This window comes from Coloeus monedula (assembly GCF_965178545.1).
Source record: "Coloeus monedula genome assembly, chromosome: 7".
Taxonomy (NCBI): Eukaryota; Metazoa; Chordata; class Aves; order Passeriformes; family Corvidae; genus Coloeus; species Coloeus monedula.
The window spans coordinates 20,497,919-20,518,763 of NC_138787.1; the positions used below are offsets into that span (position 1 = coordinate 20,497,919).

The following is a 20,845-nucleotide window of genomic DNA, read 5'->3' on the forward strand; positions in this document are numbered from 1 at the left end:
ATGATAAAGAGGTTCCTGAGCACAGGCCAAGGGATGATCACGTGGTTCTGGAAAACAGAGTGGCAGAGCAGGGAGTAGATTGCTATCTGGCCACAGCCAGGAGGGCATAGGTTGGGCATCTCTGTCCAAACACAGGATTAATGATAGGAGTGGCACACTAAGTGCAGTGAGTGCTAACTACCTGAAGCTGCATCTAGACAAAAATGAAATACATTTTAAAAGTTTGGAAAAAGCAAAGTTCTTGTATAAACAATACTGCAATTTTCTGCTGCTTGATGTTCACCATTTTCTTTAGTCAGGTCTAGTTGCAGTTTAGCCTACTAGTTGGAGACCTGACCAACTGGCTGGCTGAAGAGAGGCTGGTCACAGCCTGATCCAGTCAGGCTTTCAGCTGCTGTATTACAGAACAAATTGGCGTGGCTTTTTATGATTTATATGTTGTCAGAAGACATGGGCCATTTCTTTCAAATATGGTCCTTAGTAATTTCCTTCCACATCTCTTGTAATGCATGGTTTGATGCTGTTGTATGTAATCAGCTCAGTACAACAAACATTGAATTCTCAGCGGAACAGCAGACAGGACAGAACACTGCTGCTGTCAGGACAGTACCTCACCATCAGTACAAGGTTTTCTGCTGCCCCAGCAGATTGCCCTGGTACCTGTACCACACCTGTAACTGAGATTAGAAGAAAACTACAGAGATGAATTTTCTATGAAACTTCATTTTTGAGGAATTCTTCACTGATTTTAAGCATTGGTCAAAATAACCTTGTTTTACTTACATCTACTCAGGCTGGACAAGTTTATTTCTTCTTCCAGAGGTATGTGGAAGAATAGTTCTAAAAGCATACACAGGTTGGATATATGGTTATCCTACATTCTCGTTCAGCTCTAGTCTCCCTCATTGTTTTATGTAATTGACATATTTTCTCTTGCATGTTATGTAAGAAATTTTTTCCCCCAAACTGTATATCCTTTATCCAGAAAAGTAAAAGTATGATTATAAAGAACATGGTAGTTATCTCATTGTTCTATCTATTAAGCTTCATAGTACTCAGTTAAGCTTGAGGCCAAAGTAAGTTTCTACAACAGTGAACGTGAATAAACAGGAAATCAGGAGAAGTCAAGAACTGTGATTTCTAGCCCTTTGCTTGTATTTCCAGAGAATGTTCATTCTGCATACAATGTTTAAAAATTTTACAGTATATATTCCATCACTCAGGACCTGCTGCTGAAGCTGCTCCATACATACACAGTCAAAATCCCACTAAAGCCAGTGAAGACTCCCAATGAATTCAGTGGTAAAAATTCAGGTATAAAGATGCAACTGAAAGCACATGGAAAAAAATGATGGAACATTTTCTCTGACCTCACTATGACTATCACTCTCCCCAGTCATCAAGAACCTAAGGCTAGACAGGCTGAAAAACGGTATCAAAACCAAGTTTCGAAAGTCTGAAGTTTTGAAACTTCAAGGCAAGAACTGCCTTTTAAAAGTCTTAATTTAAGATGAAACAAGGTTACAGAACTTTATGAAAGTCCCAGACCTTCCCATTTTTAAAATCTAGGCATTAATGATTTTGACAACTAATTTAATCAAGTCTCAAAGGCTTCTCAACTGAACCATTGCTCCCCTGGATGTCAGCACTTCTGTATATAATCACAGTTGGCATAAAATCAGTTACTTTTGTAGTAAAGCAAATCATTAATTATATTTTTATCTCCACTTCTAATGAAATAAATACCCATTCATACAAATACCCACAAACACATTTTCTGTCTTTGTCACACACTGTAACCTGCTATCCAGGCAGCTCAATTAACTACTCCTGCATCAAGACAAGTCAGGCTGGAATAAGGAAGACAAAGTCAAATAATAATAAATAATGCTGGTTCAGTAAAGTACTGGCCTTTGCAGCTTGTTGTAAGGTGAAGGAATAAAAAAAAAAAAGATAAAAGTACAAAATCTTAGTAAAACTGTACAAAATACTCTGAAATTAATGTACAAGATCTAGCATAGACTCAGAGATTTATTTTCCACCCACTACATTCATCCTTTAGATCTATTAATCCCTTAATGCAATTATTTTGAAAGAGAGGGAAATATAAGCACGTTTTTGCAAAGGACACACCAAAAAACATTATGGATGTTCATATGAGTAAGATTATCTGAATATTCAACAAAGTTATCTGCTCTCAAAACTCACTAGCAACTTTAAGAATAATTGCTCTTCTAGAATTTAATCTTGAGAGCTACTGAATGCTTCCAATGACATACTGAGCATCTTTGACACAGTTTGACCTTACAGCACAGAGTGCCTGTAGAAACTGTCAAGTAAACTACTCATTAAAACAACAGTATAATGTTCTCTGAATATTTCTCTATTTAAATTCTGTATATGGTGCACAGTGAAATCCCACAGGCTTCTAGTTGATATTAAAAACAGTAGCATCTTTTATGTGACGTTTCTTTTGTTTCCTCAATATGAATTTAATTAGTTTACAATGCAGTGTTAAGATTAATTACTATTCGCTACTGTGAAATCATGCTCATTATAGGATTGAGAAGTTAGGCCAGAAACATGAAAATTGGGAAAGGTATCTGCTCTCTTCTGATAAAAAGGCAAAGAAAAATTATTCTCAAGATTTGTTCTAAAGAGAATGGTCTATTATAAATCAAATCAGTAAATTAATAAAGATCTATTCTTAAACTTGTCCACCTCTACTTTTATTAGAGTTCAATTTGCAAGCACTTGGAGACAAAAACAATCTATGTTCCGTTATTCATTTTCAGTACAATATAATCTGTAAAGTCTCAGATTAAAAGCAGTGTAATTCTGTTTGGGCAACACCCTTTACCAAACATAATTGTGGTAAATGTAACTTGACAACACTCAGCTGTTGTGCTTACTGCCATGTGCAATTCCAGAGATTCACTGACACTATTTATAGGGAGTTATTCTCAACAGCAAATAATTGTTATACTTTATATAAAGCTTTAGCAAGACTGAGACCTTAACTTTGATCTGATAGATGGTTCTGTTTCTATATGAGTTCCATTTTTAGGACTATTTTAGAGCATTTTTTGGATCCTACTGCTAGCAAGCATTATAATACAAGTATCCGTACTGCATTTGTCCTATGATGCAAAACCTTAGGATATGAAGAAAAATAAACACTGAACTGTAAAATGCTCAAGTGAGAAGCTCAAAAAAGTAATCCATCACTCTACCTCCCAAGCTCAGTTAAGCTACAATTAATTTAGTTTACTGATGTCCCACATCTGCAACTCAGTAAAGTTCATGACTGTTGCGGTGCACAGCTGTGGTTTAAAGCCTCTCTTTGCATACAACTCACTGGCAGCAGAGCAAAAACTATTTTTGTGTGTATAGTATACAGACCAGTTAGAAGTATGGAAGCCTCCATGTCCTGAATGAAATACACAGCTTCCATTAACTCTACTGAAAGTCTTACACAACATAATTTTGATTCATTTTTAAGCAAAGATACTGTAATTACAATGACTTTGTTTCCAATTCATTTGACTTAAGAGCGCCTGACCTCCTAAAGGTGAAAATACTAACACAAAAGTACCATTACAAAAAGATTTTACTGTGGAATAAATCAGTAAAATTAAAATGTATTTGAACCTTTGGCTTTATTGTGATGTATGGAATTAAGAGGAAAAAAACACACTAAACCCAAATGGAAACATATTACATTTCAGTGAATGAAACACACCAAACCAAGAGACCTACCACTACTTATTGCTAGAGTAAGGGCCTGTGCTCAATAGGAGTGCACAGTGACAGACATGACAGCTCAAACCACGGTTCTACTGAAAACAATGGCAAAGCACCTATGATTTTGACTTGCCAAGATTACACTCCATGTATGCCCAGCAGTACCTGTTCATGGGACTGAAATGCAGGAAAATCTCTTTCCTTTGGTTTCTGACTACTCATGAGGAATCACATGCTATCACAGTTACAGACAAGTTAATACTGGCGATAGTAATCTTGTCGCCAAGAAGTGGTGAAAAGCAGTTCTCTAAAGTGATATTGCAAAAGGTCCTAGTTCTTTTGTTCTTTTGTGTGTACAAAGGTAGCTTGAAACATTTTTTTCACATTCTCTCTTAGTTGTTTGTTTTGGTTTGGTAAACAGACATACACTGTTTATAATTACTTTTCATCTGAGGGCCATAAGCAAGGTTAGAGACTCAAAGGTAGAAAGAACACAGACTAAAACTCAATATTGAGGAGGGGAAATGACCTTTAGACAGATGAATTATAAATAACTTGTGTCTGGAAAAAAATTCTACTTTGGACAAAAAAAATTACCTTGTTAAAACATGACTAACCAAAACCTTCATCCCAGTTGTGAAAACTTTCACTCCAACTCTCTTTGACAGATTATGCTTAAATATATAGGCACCACAAACAAGGAGTGCTTATTAGCAATGATATATTGATACTCCATTGCCCTAATGCGTGAGCAATACCCAATGCTACTAAAATTATTAGACATGATGTTGCTGTAGTGGTACTCAGATTTGTATTTCTTCTATGTAGCCAAGCACAGCCCCTATTGATCCTCAGAGCAAGGATAAGGATGTGTCTCAGCATCTCTACTCTTCTGGTGGGAAGGCTGGAGGATTTCCCTTTCCCTCCCTGCAGGAGACAACTTTCTCCCCTATCTCAAGTAAGGACCTAAGGCAGAGCAGAGCGACCCTGATAGAAGTTCTGAAGGTCTGTGAGTCATGGCAAGGGCAAAAGTCTGCAAAGACTGTGTTTCAAGAGTAGAAAACCTTGTTGTGATGCAGCTTTTCTAAGAAGATAAAAACCCTGCAGTCTCAAAAACCCCCAGGGGTGCTTTGCCCAAGCAATCCAACAGTACCACCCCTTATAGGTGATGCTGCAAAAAATTCTTGAATATCAGGACAGTGAGTCAAGTGCTCTGACTCCTCAGTGGTGAATGTATCAAGGCTGTCCTTATTTTTCCAACCAAAATCCTCTATTCTTACAAGGGGACTCCATTTTCCAGATCACATGATTCCTTTTCTCTCTGATGCTTTAGCAGCAACAGTGATAAACTTAGACCAGAGACAACCAGGAATACATTCTATCTAAACGGGAACACGCATATGCAACTAAAGTAGTGGCAGTACAAGAAGCTGTGTCTTTAGAAAAAAAGTGACAGATATGGAAGCAACTGGGAGAACTGTTAGATTAAATCAGAGTACATTCATACAATTTTGAACTTAAAGGTCCCTAGAAAGTGCAGATTTCAAAACACGCCGAATGTGACTAAGTTTCCACTGAAAGATGACAAAACAAGCTGTATTATATAAAACAATTATATAAACAATTTGTTCCAGAATGTTTAAGTTCCAATGTCTCATATGAGTAGTTGCATACTCTACTAATGATAAATTACTATTACAAATGTATATTTAATGTCCTGCTGTTAATTTCTGGCCCTTTAAACTGCATGGACCGCTACCGTGAAATAGAAGCATTTGTTAAGAGGGGATAAGTGTATTTGATAAATTACAGGGATTAACATGATCTTAAATTAGTAAAAGTATTTAGCTTTTTAGTATTTATTTTCTTGATGCTGCTCAGTTTTGGACAGTGGAAGATATGACAGTTATATAAATATACTTCAAACAGAGGATGATCTCAGGGTGGGAAAGGCATCTTTTTGTTCTTTTTGGTATTTAAAGAACTACATTTTCAGTCTCGTCAGACACACGATTCCAGCCTCGCATTCCCTCTCGCTTCTGGGATAGCACCACCCAGTGGCTGCAACGCGTACGGGAGAGCGCTGCTTGGCAAAACCCACCTACACTGCACATTCCAGAGATAGTTGCAAGCAGATGTGAGAATGTGCTGTCACTCATTTTCAAACAAAACACCACACATAGAAGGCCCATTTCAAGTCAGGGTTACCTGGAAAGATGCAATATGGCTCCCATGTAAATTATTAACTTTTGCATCAGTCAGTAATTGACCAAAAGCTGGAGAAAATTGTACCCAGATCATGAATCTTAATCTGTATTTTTTCTGGTTTGCTTTAGGAATGAAGCACATGTTGAGTGGAGGGAAGAAGGCTAAGAAACAGGGACAGAGTACAATGGGACGTATACACACTCACTATTCTTTTGTTTACAAAGGCATCTTTGTAGAAAGTTAAGAGAATAGCATTATCTTTCTTCACTGAGCAGAGATGAAGCAGCATTGCCAGCAGTGCCTTCTGTTCTCAGCCAAACCTTTCATTTATCTTGCAAGCTGCCAAAACTAAACCTGGCAACAATCTGAGTTTAGAACACAGAGGCCCCAACACAGGATGTGAATGCCAATTATATCAGACAGCTGGAAAAAAAGAGCAAAATCACAAAGGCTTTTCAAAAATAAAAATGACATAAGGGCTTTAAGCTATTCTTACAACACCATGCACAGATGCATATGCACAATAATTTTTTTTTATCAGGATGTCCTGTACCAACTTGACAAATACAGACAAGTTGTGTGCTCTTCACAGAAAGGTAAATGGAGGGAGAAAGCATTCAATTAATGTAAATAGGAAACAAGGAAGGAATGTAAGAGACCTAAAAAAATAGGTAAAATATACCAGCACGGTAACTATACATTAACTGCAATGAGAAGTATCTCTTACTGAACCTTCTATGCATCTTAGGCAAAATACTCAAGTTGAGTGCTGCTGCTACTGAAAATATCTCTGTAAGGCCAGAAAAAGATGAGTTTGCATGAAGGCATCAGCCTTCTGACTTAAAAATAGCAATTAAAAAAAAGGATAATATTTACAATAATTTGGCCTGCTAAGTGGAACAAAGCACCCAGTCGGTTTCGTTCTGACAACAGCTCCAAGGTATAAAACAGCTTATAAAGAGGGTGTGGAGGTACATTTGACCATGTGTGAGCTTTCTTGCTTGCTTTGCTTGATCATAATCTCTTTCATCAATTTAACACAGACTCAAATGTATAGTAAACAGAAAGATTTGTTCCTGACTTGGGCACAAACCAATCCTCCGTCATAAACTATATTCCCCTCCATCTAAACTCATTATAGCTGAATGGAGAAGCAGATTCCTCATTGGATCCTCACCTCTCAGGGACCTCTAAAAGTGTAATTTGAAGGGGGGTAGTCAAAAGCCTTCCAATTACATGAAAAATTGCACTGTAACAGGAATCTATCCTCTGTAGTATATAAACAGATATTATGATATCAATTTTACATGTGCAAAAAAAGCTCCAATACAATTTTTTCTCCAGATGTTCTTTTTCTACACAGAAATATCAAGAGAGGTTAAATGCATCACCAGATGCTACAACTGGGATACTGACAGCCCAGAAATTCAAGGCAGAGAGCTGCTACACAGGCACAGAATTGCATCTACAGCCTATGTACAATAAGCCTACACAGCACTATCTAATGCATCTACCAAGTATTTCCACCCAAACATACAAACTCATCTGCATATGTCAGCTCACAATAATTTTTCAATCTAGTACAATCCATTGTATTTATATTTGTTATTACATATTTTTCTTATCCATTACAAAATAATGCTTCAAGAGTAGAAAGTATTGAGAGAAGTACTCATCTGCTGGCTTGTTTGCATGGATACTGCAGAACTATCATTTGCATATGGTACTGGCATTCTGGCATCTATCCATGGAGTAATCAAACTTCATCTTGCTGTTTTATTTAGCTACAGATCTGGCAGCTTCATGTAAGTCAAAGTCAAAAAGCTTTAAGTCAGCCTTAAGTTAGCCTATTAGTATATGGCTTTTACAATTTGTAAGAAACTATGTATTACATCAGTGCTTCTAAATAGATGGATATTACCTGCGAAACACCTTGATCTACCATCACATGATTTATGAACTGTAAGCCATGGTACACAAGAATATCAACTGTGTACTGATCTTAGCAAAGCACTAAGAACTAGAAACTCCCGTATTTTTATCCTGCCCTGAGAATGAACTCTTGCCCTACCCATCTGATAATCTCCCTTTCTCTGCAGTCAGGGAAGAATCTTACTGCACAAGATTCATGAAAGGAAATGAAATCTTGAAATCAAAGAATAAAGTGTAACAAACATTCTGGAAAGGAGATATGATAAAAACAAATGCAACTGAAAAAAAAAAAAGAGAATTTGGAAATGGAGTGAATACAACGAAATGGATTGGGATTAAATGAGGTGCAATGAATAGGACTGAAACTCGCCTAAATTATACTTATTGAAATCCTGAAATCAGGGAACAAAGTTCCCTGAAATTGATGAAATGAAATGCTAAAAAAAAAGGAGAGAATTCTGAAGCAAAGTGAAAACAATAAAATGGCATGGGATGACATGAAGTGCAGGGAAATGAACCAAACCTTGCCAAATTGATCCTTACTGAAATCGCAAGATTTCATTTCCTTTTGAAAGGAAATGAAATCTTGAAATCAGAGAATAAAGTATAACAAACACTCTGGAAAGGAGATGTGATAAAATCCTTGAAAAACAAATTGTTCAGAATCAAGTAAGAGTTTGAGAAGAACAGGTAGCTGAAGAAGTTACAATGTTAGCAGAGCTGTGCAGAAAATACCTGTTTTTGTTAATGGGCTAGAGAACAGCTGCTGAAGAAGTTTGTTCTCTGAAGTTCGCAACACCACCACTATGTCAGCAGGAAGAGTGTCTCTGTTCTTCTCAAGGAATGCAGTGGCATCATATAATACCTAGTGTGGGAAAGCAGAATGAGAAAATTTTGACGCAGTGGATTACCCAAAAGCTACTATGTTCTTTAAAATGTGAACAGTCAGGATGACCAAGCAGACCAGCTAGGGTCTACATGCAAATGAATTATCTGCAAAAGACTTAAAAGTGAACTACAACAGTGTGTTCAGAATGTAAATTGGCTATACAGAGTACCTATATTCATAGAATGCCATTGTGTATCAAACTGGGTTAACTGGCTTAAATCCTGTTGTGCTATGGTTTGCCATGTCAAACTATTCTATGCATGATGCAACATAACAGAGATATTTCATTAAAGCTTAAGTTGATTATTTAGGTGCAGTGTAAGAAATGGTTCTCAGGTGGTCACTTTCTATTGGTTGTCTGCATCAAACCTGTGATCTATAAATAGACCTGCTGGAGGAACAGGAGTAAGTTGGACACATTGTAGTACATTAAAACAGCTTCTCATGGCACTGAAAATCATATTAGGAAAACAAAACATTCCTCTACTTCAATTATCCTGTTTTGATTAGAAATTAATGCCTGGGTATTTGTATTAATATAATAATCAGTTATTTTTGCCTTTTGCTTAATTGCAATAATTTTCTAGAGCTGTTTTATTATCACTAGCAATATTCCTCTCTAGCCCAATTTCCCTGGAGTACGTTCATTTCCACAGAAACTGAATGTTCTCCTACAACAGAGAACTGGCCAGTGGTGCTTTTATTATTTTGCCATGTGGGTACAAAGAACTAACTAAACCTGCGTGCATTTTAATAGTTATCCTTAACAAGACAGAAAACCTGACAGAATTTACTAGAACATATCTTAAAATTTTGGAGTCTTATAATGATCCAGAGATGAGACTTCCTCGATAACTATATAAAACATGGCTATTTTGATTTTGTCTACGAACAAATATTTGGGCCTGAAATTGCAAGCAAAGCTCACGTGATGGTGAAAGCCAGACTGTTACTCCCCATATAAAACAATACGTGAATGTGAACCTCTGAGAACAAAAGAAGTTAGGTGTTAAAAAGTACAAGAAAATATCTCTACTAGCAAGTCCCAGTCTTTCCAATGCACTCTATAGGATTTTAAGTTCTGTTACAGATACTGGTTTACATTGCTTTCTATGCATATACTTTACATACACTCTCACACAGAACTACTGTGGCATTCATGTGCTGTTACCAAGCATGTAGCCTGCTCTGGCTCCAGAGAGTTGCTCCTTTGAAATGACTGGCATCTCTGAGGCCAGATTTCTTGCAGGCAAAAGATGCTTACTGTCTACACTATTTGTGTAAGAGCCCTAAGGATAGGCTCCAAAATGGACTGCTACACATGAAAATTTCATTGCAGAGTGTATGGTGTATGTTTGCATAAACTTTATCATTTTTTCTATTAAAATGAGGATAAAACCCATAAAGCAGAAACTCTGGCTAAAAGCAAATAATGACCATGCCACTATTATTTGAACTAAATAAAAATCACATGACCTTACCTTTCCAGCATAGTGCTGAATACCAAATGACAGTTCCACTCCTTTTGGTCTCCAAAAGTATTTGCATCGTAAGTTATCTTCAAATTTAGCTAGACATTGAGAAAAGACATTGATTTAAGTGACAGAGGGATAACTATAATCCTCATCCTAATCAGTTTGCTAAATTGCTGCTCAAGAAGTCAGAACTGTTACAAACACATACTATCAGATTGCTCAGAAATACCAAGCTGTCACATCTGAATGGAACAGGTCATTTTAAACTAGTCCAGTAAGACTCTCTTTCAAACACCACTGTTTGTGGATGCCTTTGTCCATGGAAAAATTTTAAGTAAGAAGATCCAATGAGAAGATGTGAGAAGATTTCTCATATTTTCCAACTAATTTACTTATGTATATGCAAGGTTTGCAAGGTATTTTAACTACGTACACTCAGAACTGTGCATATATCACACTCACTTAAATGCCTATTATTTGTATTTTCTCTATTTCTCTTATTTGTATTTTTCTTCCTTTCTGCATTCATTTAGCTTTGTGCATCACGTTTTAAGGATATGTTACTGTGTTCAGTCTGGAACTGTCTCTCATATACCTTTGTACTGCTACAGAAAAGAAGAAGCTTCTCTATAAAACCTCTTCTGAGGAGACTTTCTGTTTCCTGTGATTACCCCTAAAGACCTGTCAGAAAAAGAAACACCAGTTTCTAAGAAAAATGTCTTCTATGCCCTGTGGTATTTAATATTTTGTAATGAAATTAGTGCTGCCTGTCCAACACTGAGGGCCCAGGTAGCAATTCCTGCCTGCTGAGCCAAGGAAACAGCCCTGGAAGGGAGCAGGATCCAAAGGAACCCATGTTAATGAGAATTAGTGTTTATACTGTAAAACTTGCTATTATACTAATTTACCTGAACAAGCAACTAGAGACCTGAGACCAGAAACAATTGATAAAATTCTCTGTCATGCTGTGTACATCAGAAAATAATATCAAAATGCTTTTTTTAATGTTAGAATCCATTAATATTTTGTGTTAGGTTTTTCTTTCTATTACCACTTAATTGAGCTTGTATTTAAAGCAACAATAACTAAATTTGGAATTTCTGGGGGCTGGGACAGAGTGGTGGAATTAATGACTGTCTGGCACACCTGAACAGGGCAAAATATGCCACTTTGCTGTTTGCTTGAGGGATCTTGCTGTGCTGTGTACAGATCAGCAGTAAGGCCAATCAGCACTGGACCAGGGAAAGTGCCTCTGGAAGTAGAAGTTCAATATTCAGTATTAACTGATTTATGCAAGCCACAGGGAGGCAGACAACTTTAGTGCACAAAGGAGGAGTGTTGGAGGTTAGTATTTTTCCTTTTTTTTTTTACTTTCTCTCAGGGAATTTTGTCCCATCTGTGACCTAGGAGATAATAAGGACTGGTACTTAAGAGATAAAAAAGAAGCGGCCAAGGTAGGGGGAACAGTGCAGTGGGCTACTCTCTTACCTGAGGGGCTTTCTATTGGCAAAGATACCATGAGACTTTAGTTGGGGGCTGAGGGGCTCGGCTCAGCTCCTAGCTCTCTCTTGCTCCTGGGATTGGAGGGAGAGACCACCAGTCTGTAGTTGCTGTGAGAAAAATTCGCTGCCATTGTGGAGCTCTATCTTTTTACTGCGTTTTTTACTGCGTCTACTGTGAGTGAGGCTTTGCTCATAGGAGCAGCTGGTGAACTGACACCTTATGGAACACCCTGCCTCACTGGAAAAGACCCTCACCATCAACTCCGATGCCTCAAGGGAAAACTCGGGACCCCAACCCCCCTCCCCCTTCCTGGAGGGCGTGTCTCCCTGGCTGCGTGCTGCAGCGACCCAGCCGCGCTGTTGTCTGCCACTGCCTTGGGCTTTTTCACTACACTCTAACCCAACACCCTGTGTCTGCCCGGCCGCCCCTGGCTCCTGCTAACGCTGTGAAGTTTTCTGTTACATTGTGTTTGCTGCCCCAGAGTGTGCCTGCCTCTGCCATTCCAGCCGCTGCTCCGAGGTCCCTGCTGCAGCCCATTTCCCCACCCAGCCCGCCCGCCATTACCACGTGAGGGAGACGCGGCGCCACAGCGCCCCCTGCAGGCGCGGGGGAACCATGGCAGGCGCCCTGCCCGGCCGGGAGCCAGCAGCGCCCCTGCCGGCTGTGAGCGGAACTGCACCGAAGGGGACAGGGCCCGCGGCCCAGGGAGGCTGGCACTGGGTTTGTGGTTCCGCTTGTTCTTGCTGCCGTTGTTGTGTGTTTGCCTTGTTATACATATATATGTATGTATACATTTATATGTGTATATATACATAAATAAAGAACTGTTAATTCTTTTCCCATATCTTTGCCTGAAGCCCTTAATTTCAAAGTTATAATAATAATTCAGAGAGAAAGAGGTAATATTTTCCATTTCAAAGGAGGTTCCTGCCTTCCGTGGCAGACACCTGTCTTTCAAACCAAGACAAGGAGCAGAATGAAACCACAGTACTCATTCCATCTGTGACGTGAATTCCAGTTTCAGCTCAACCTAGCAGTAGTGAAAAACCTTGTACATGCACTGTGCAATTCAACTGGAAACTGTTATTTTTCTCTAACAGTTTGAGTCTCTGCGGCACATTCCACTGAAGGAAATGGAACTCTGTTTCATATCACAGGGAAAAATGCAGCTCTAGTAAATAAACGCAAGACAACAGCTTTAAATGTGGCATGCGCTGCATATTTTAAGATTGGCACCAAGATTTGTTAAAATGTATGTAAAATATGTATGAAGACAGGGAAATACTCAGCCAGATGGTACACCAGAAATAACACACACTTCCTATTTATGACGAGATAATCTGAAGTGAAGCAGTATTTTCTAATTAGATAAACATGGGCCTAGGAACCTGGGAGATCTAAATTTTACTTTCAACACTAATGCTACCCATGGGGTGGTCCTAGATACAAGATTCTACCATGTCTCAGCCTTCCCTTCAGTAAATGGGGATAAGTACTGCCTGGTCTATCCCACATACATGTACAAGACACAGGATATTTCCTTGTAACCTTGGAAAAACAATAAGCCCTTGCCACCTGATACTTAAGACAACTTTTCCAATTTGAAAAGGATAGAAAACACGTAAGCAGAGAAAAATGATGAAGCACAATGAAAAATATACTTGAATGTCAAATGAAATGACACAAACTCAGGACAACTGTGCTAGGAAAACTTGAATAAAGATGACATTGCATCCTCTTACAATACATTTGTCATTTCCCAGACCTTTCCCAGAGTTTTGCTTGCACATACCAACTAAAGTTAGGTCTGTTGCCTGAGGAAATCGACTTTCTTCATCTAGCAGAGAGAGGAGACCCATGGGTTTCTGAAGGAACATATCTAAAAGTGGACGGTTGTCCTCATACTCCACTGTAGCAGCATCAATTCCCTCACTCTGATATTCCATCTACAAAAGTCACCAGCACAGTTTTAATATTGAACCAGTAAAAGCAACATCATCATTAGGGCATTTATGATGCACACCAATGCTCTATAGGCCCCAACAAAATAATTTACAAAACTTCAACAGAAAGATGTAATTATCTCACATTTAAATCACATACCCATTTTATAGAGTACTCCTGAATATGATTATGGTATAGGATGGTTGATTCAGCTAGACCTTAACAGAGCTGAATTTACCTGCTCCAGTGCAAAGATATGTTGATTGAAATAAAACTGGATCTGTTCATTAGCAATATTTATGCACAGCTGTTCAAAAGAATTTCTTGCGAAGTTCTCAAATCCAAATATGTCTAGTATCCCAACATTCATCCCACTTTCAGCATTGCTGCATGTGAAAATACAAACAAAATTCATTATGGGCAACACCAAGTTAAAATAAAAATAAACATGGTAACTACGATTGCATAACTGATTCACTCTGCTACAAAAATAAAGGAGGAAAAGTATGTCTGAACCTAAGACAACTTGTGCATTTGTTTAGCATTGTTAAGACTTTTGTTTTCCACTTGCTTGCCAATTTTCACAAAGAAGGCAGGAAAACCATAGGTACAAAGTAACAGACACATAGCAGTGCTACTGCAACAAGGGGTTTCAGTAGGCAGATCCCAAATAAAATCTACTGCCTGCTCCTCCAGGCAGACAAAAGGTATCAAGGTTTAATGGTATGTTTTTGCTACACTCATTCAGAAGGGTAATTACCAAGTCTGCAGCTGCTACAAGCTGGACTGTTAGAAGTCCATGGGCTAACTCAAGTACACTCATACCACAGTCACCACCAGAACTGCATGAAATGGATGAGAATATGTCTATATGACATAGCAAAGTAGTAAGTAGACAGATCAGAGGCATTTTCACAGCACCTGAGAGGTTCTCTTGTTTCTAAAATCTCTACAGTTTCTTCAAAAGATCAAACCAGCCAGATCAGTGCCTGGCAATGAAATCATAAGGATGCACAATATAATGTTTCTGTAATTATTAAAAAAAAAAAATTCACATCTCAAGCAGCAGCACAATAATAATAATCTGAAGTCTGCATTTATTACTTCCTTACAAAAGCAGGGGGACTGTAAGGACTGTGAATACATACTGAAGTTTTTCAGCGTCCTTCAATTATCTATCAGCCTTCTGTATGATTTCATGTTCACTACATAGGAAGCATCTTTAAAAAAAAATTGTACAGCACTTCAACCACCCAATTTCCATTGACTTCAGTAGCTAAATTCTATTCAGCTCTTTGAAAATGATGGGGTTAACGTCCTGGAAACAGGATTCAGTATCACAGCATGAAAGCCATTTTGAAGCCTTAGCCAAAATAAACACAGCACTCATTCTGCAAAATCAAAATATACAAATGGATGAGCCCATCAGACATATGCACAGTAAGTACACAATTCAGTGATGTGTAACTTGCCATATATTTTTATCTGGCTGAAGCAGTGTATTAATACGATTTACAATCCAGCTGAAGAGCCGCCCATAAAGTGCTTTAGACATGGCATCTCGCACGTCCGCTGCTTTGTCCACGGTGTTTGTTCGGATAATAGTCTCCCCCCGTGTTACAACACAGTGGGAGGTTAGGGCCTCTTGAAGTTCTTCTGACCCAATGCTTAGTAATGCAGCAGCTAAAAGACAGTGGAAAAAGGCACACAACTGTGATTATGCAGTGGAAATCACCAGCATTGACCAACTGCTACCATGAGCTAGAGACTACCACAAATAGAGCCAAATTGCATTTACAGAACTGACAATGTTAAAAAGTATATACCATTATCTAAGGCTTCTGGGTCAGGAACCTCACTTTTATCTGTTTGGTGTTGTGAAGAAATAGAAGCAAACTCAATATTTCCAGTATTTAAGATTCCAGTCAGTATTCTGTACACTGAGTACACTTCCTGTAAAAGAAGACAAGAAGCACTTTGAAGGAATTCAGTTAGATACATACATCATATTTAGGCTATGAAAGAAAAACATGGGCATTGGAATGGCTATTAAAGCTTGTAGCTTTCTCTGAGACCAAGTTCTACAAGTTCAAGTAAGCTTCTATTTACACAAGAAATAGTGCAACAGAATTGCCTGAGTACTAACTGGGACCTCAGGCTGGTCTTGCCTTCTGAGTGTGTGGTTACGCTTTCACAGTTCAATTCTGTCATAACAGAGATTTTGTGGCTTACAAAATTTTGTACATCCACAAAGCCAAAGGGTAGCACTTGGAGCTGGTTTTCATAAAGAAGGTCAATAATGGTTTAGCAACTGAATATCTTACCTCATCAGTAAATCCTATAATTCTAAAACAATGCTGAATCGCTTCAAATTGTCTTCCATAGGAATCTTTAGTAACAATATCATGCATTACTCTTCCAGTTTCATTATCAATATATCTAAATAGAGTGGGAGAAAGAAAGCATCACACTACCACATATGTCAATACAAGCTCCGGTGACTTAAATGCAAATACCTCAGTAACTGGACAGAACATTTATCTCAATAACTTCCAATTATATAGTTTGATGCTAATTCATAAGAAGTCTTTGTTTCTGTTGCATTAACATCTGCTGATTCTTTGTTTATGTCTATTAACGTTACCAACATTTCACACACATCCCCTCACCCAGCAGAGATCAGATGCACCCAAAGTACAAACACCAATTAAAAACCTCCAAAGCATATTCTGGGTTCTTCCTGAACCTGAAATAGTATGGTAAGAAATCATAAGGTGGGTTGCCTGCATTTGGAAGTATGACAAAATAACAACATAATGAGCTTGGTTCTTCCTCTTACTCTTTTAATAGTTCACCTTTTCAAGCAAATACAAACAAAATAATGCCTTAGTGTCCATCTTCATCTCACCTTGGGAGGATTAAAATAGATCCTTAAGGGATGGAGAAGGATTAAGAGAGATTTTAAGGCATCATCCTGAAAGCAAGTGCTGATCAATAGCTAATTTCAATGAGCAGTTAAAACAAGTGAGTGATAGTTACCTAGGAGGCTTTTTATCAGGAAGTCTATATTCAGAAAGTTTCTTCTGATGATAAAGGCCCGCATAAATATAATAAAATATATGGAAATTTTTTTCTCCCCTGGAAAAAAAAAAGTATCCTTTTAAAGCGCCTGTGTTTATTCTTGTGGCATCTTGTACAATGAATGTAAAAGTAGTTCTTATAATGAGCTCACTGAAGCAAGGTAGCAAATCTCCCACTTGTTTTAGTAGTGTAGGATCAACAGCTGTGAAACACAGAAAACCCAGTGAACACAACGTTTCTCCAAAGAATGAAGTGACTCTGGCTTCTACTCCAAAAGAACCTGACTATTCTTGTTGTCATAGCACTGTACAAAGGATTATTTTTTTAACAGAAGACAGAAAAGTACCTAAACAACAAAATTTTTGATAATTAATTCAAACACTATATAAATGCCATAGGACAGACAATTAATATACCTACACAGCCTGTTTTATGACCCTTGATTTTTCAAGTAGATATTCAGAAATCTTTGCCCCCATTACAGCTCCCGTAGGTGTAAACATCATTTCCAGATATTTTCCAAAGCGACTTGAGTTGTCATTGATGGCAGTGCAGGCATTTCCAAATGCTTCAACCAGAGGATTCACCTGAAGAATTTTCTCACGCAAAGCACGGTTATTGGCCTTGACAGTAGAGATACAAATCAGAAGGATAATTAAAAGAATATAATGCTTACCCACAATCCAGTTCTTGCTTCAGAAGCAAAGAATCCCCTTCTCATGCTTGTATGGAATTAGGTACTGTGCTAACCTTTATATTTATACACCAAGAGGTCCAACAAACTGGTAAGAAAGTCTCCCACAGGTAGAAAAATACAGATTCTTCTTTCTCTGCAATTGTTCCATCTCTGACTTGTTTTATAATTAGTTAAGAGTACCAAAACCACAGTAGACTAAAGATGTTTACTTCACGTTAACCTGACATGGTTAATTTTCCCATTATTTTGTGCTAATAGCATTACTCATTGCATTTAAATGTGTAAGATCTTCTAAGATTAGAGCCACAGAAATATTTGTCATTCTTTATTGTATAAATAAACAATGTTATATGTAATAAACACTGTACATAACTACAGGTACTGAACACTGAGAATCTGGCACCTTCTCTTTAAAAAACTATTGACTAGCTTGGTGTGAATCATACTCTTGCATCTTAATTCAATAATCTCACATGCATGATTACTAAGTCCCTAAATCAAGTGTGACAATTCACGTGAACAGCTTTAAGCATTAAAGATTAAATAAAGTGAACATTGGGGTAGGGTTGGGAAGATTTCTTCATAATTTTACATAATTGGCTGGGAAATACCTTTCCCAAGAAGGTCAAATGTTGGACGATCAGATGGGCACTTTCTGTCTTTCCAGCACCACTTTCCCCACTGATGATAATGCACTAAACACACACACACAAAAGAAAAATTAAGTGCATAGCTCACCACATGGTCAATTTCTTCTATTACCACTCCTACCTGTTATTTCATGTTTAGTGCCAAAAGTACAGAATACTTTAGGAGTCAACTCCCTTCTGAAAGGAGAGATAAGCAAAGGCTCAGTGTAATAATTTATTCCCTAGATTACTAAAATGCATCTTGCAATGCCTGATCACAAGGTGCATGTCTGAAGCAGTGACTGAATTTCGAAGGCCTAGAACACATAAACAAGTGACTATGTCTGAGCTCAGTGCATTGACTTCATGTGAGTTAACATGAATCACAGGGTACAGCTCTTTTTAACACACTGACCAAGAGTTTGCTCTGAAAAATAATCTTAAATAATAGGTCCTTTGTAAAGCGGCTATTCTGTAGGTGATGCTGATATTCAAGCTAGAACAGCAAACTAGCACCTAAACATTTCAGAAAAATGTGCATCTGTTTACTGGATGATTCTGAGAGGACATATCCACCTCCTTCCTGCATAAGCAGTCCTTAACACATGGTATTTTATAGGCTTCAAAAGGCTTCCAGACTCAACAGACTAGCTAGAATGGTCTAAATCACTTTCCTTCTCTCTGCTCATATGCTTCATGGGCAAAATGGAAGTTGAAAGCCAGTTCTCACCGGAACACAGAAAAATGCAGATCAGAGAAAGTTTGAATTCTAACAGCATTTATTATTTGCCCATTTTTTTCCATGTATTCTACAGACCATCAGTACAAATATTATTCTACTTAAGGTAAAGTATCAACTGACATATAATTAAAATGTTAACACTGAGCAGTTGCATAGGTTCACATGTTTTTATGTAAACATCTGAGAACTATTTGCATGATACTATGAATACACAAGATTCTTGGCTGGGAAAAGATACAAGGTTCTAAAATACTTGCTGCAATGGCACTTCATATGGAACTGAGACTTGTGAAAAGGTTTGAAAGATGCAGCAGTTATCTGGTGGTACCTTGTGGTGCCTGACAGCAGGTGCAGGGACCAACTTTACATAATGTGTGCAATATGACATTTGCAGCTCATTTATTTGCTTTCTGTCAGTTATTCTTGCTCCTGGAAATAGGTAGCACATCAATTACACTACCTAACTTAATTGCTTTTGTGTGACTAGGGAAGTCATGCACAACAGTTTACACAGTTAAGGCCCATGAGGCCTTATGGAATTGGTCAGAACTAGACTATTGCTTCAGGAGAAATACTAGACTGAATTTTCAAGCTTCACAGGAAAAAAACCAGGAGAAAGCTCACTGGATAAAACAAACAGAATCAATACATTTTCAGTCTGGCTATAGTGCTTATCTGGTGCACCTTTATATGAAGAACCAGCATAACACTGGCCAGGTAATGGAGATAAACAAGCTCCTGTAATACTTTGCAAACAGGAAACAGGAAAATTATTTAGATCTGAATGAAGATTATTTTCTAAAGATGTACAAAACATATAATATTAAAGATGCACAAAGTTAGCCTGATGAGCCAATGTAATTACCAATCTTTTTCCTCAGATAACAAGTTCTCACGTAAGTTACTCTACATGAGTACTTGTTTTCTTTAATGCCTCCATCAAAGAACATGTAAGTCATTAAAGAAGTATTAATCATCTCTCAGGCCAGTGTACTTCCACATAATCAGTAAAATTCCCATTTTCTTCATCTTTAATGTTCCTTTTATGTGTCCCCTTTTCTTGGCATTTTCCGATTTCAGGCTTTTCATTATTTTATTTCATTTCTGTGACTTTAAGAAAACATTGTCTATGAATTGTTGTGTGATGTGAAGGGTAAAATCATGAGGATTTTATAAATAAAAATAATTATCAGCCTTCAATATTCATGTACACACAGCACATCAAATTAGAAAGAGTATGAAGTTATAATCTTAAGAATGTGGTAAAATCTTCTACAGCATGGTATTTTATTCTCATTAAAATCACTGCTATATAATTGGATTTGTGTCCTTATTACATTTACAGTAGACCCATCTTTAATTTATTTTACTAAAAAATTCATTAATGGTTCCTATTTTTTGTGACTTAGCATCTTTTTGCAATAGAAAAGTGGTTCAAACTGTGTTAATCTGCTATGGCATTGAGAACCTCCTATTTTACACAAATGTAAATTATTGAAATACCTAAGTCAAGACAGGCCTAGAAACAGTGTGCAGCAATACTTTGCTGCTGGAGTCAACTGCCAGGACTTCATGGGTGTCCAGGAAACTATATTGATCAGGTACCTCCATCATCTTATTTGACCTTTCAGTCTCTTTTACATCACTGTGTCCTCTTCAGAACTCCCAGATCTGACCAGATTTCTACTCTGGTTTTGCTGATATACGAATAAAAGGCTTAAAGAAAAAAATTACCAAAATACAACATAACAGAACATTGTTCTGCCCTGTAGCACAGTGGCAGTCAGATTAATATAAAACCTTAACCAAAATGAACAGATTCTTACCTGATCTTTGCTGAATGTAACCATGCTTTGGTAGGCAGCATCTGCAGAGGCAAATATGTGGGGGGGATTTGATGAACGCTTCACACCATGGTAAAGCTTGGAGAACTAAATTTAAAGAAATACACACAATAGTCAAAATACGCAACTTAGCTGCATAAATCAGAACTGAAAAGAG

General features: G+C 37.7%; 1 protein-coding gene across 1 annotated transcript in view; it reads right to left on the reverse strand.

Moving 5' to 3' along the window:
* MYO3B (myosin IIIB) overlaps nucleotides 1–20,845 on the reverse strand; it is a gene marked incomplete at both ends in the record, with an annotated part of 202,185 nt that overhangs the window by 86,125 nt on the left and 95,215 nt on the right. Inside the window, 11 exons of the mRNA XM_082285588.1 lie at nucleotides 8,620–8,749; nucleotides 10,255–10,343; nucleotides 13,544–13,697; nucleotides 13,934–14,081; nucleotides 15,168–15,378; nucleotides 15,522–15,648; nucleotides 16,020–16,134; nucleotides 16,735–16,833; nucleotides 17,197–17,399; nucleotides 18,085–18,168; nucleotides 20,671–20,775. Coding sequence (XP_082141714.1) covers nucleotides 8,620–8,749; nucleotides 10,255–10,343; nucleotides 13,544–13,697; nucleotides 13,934–14,081; nucleotides 15,168–15,378; nucleotides 15,522–15,648; nucleotides 16,020–16,134; nucleotides 16,735–16,833; nucleotides 17,197–17,399; nucleotides 18,085–18,168; nucleotides 20,671–20,775 — 1,465 coding nt within the window. The remainder of the gene's footprint in view (nucleotides 1–8,619; nucleotides 8,750–10,254; nucleotides 10,344–13,543; nucleotides 13,698–13,933; nucleotides 14,082–15,167; nucleotides 15,379–15,521; nucleotides 15,649–16,019; nucleotides 16,135–16,734; nucleotides 16,834–17,196; nucleotides 17,400–18,084; nucleotides 18,169–20,670; nucleotides 20,776–20,845) is intronic.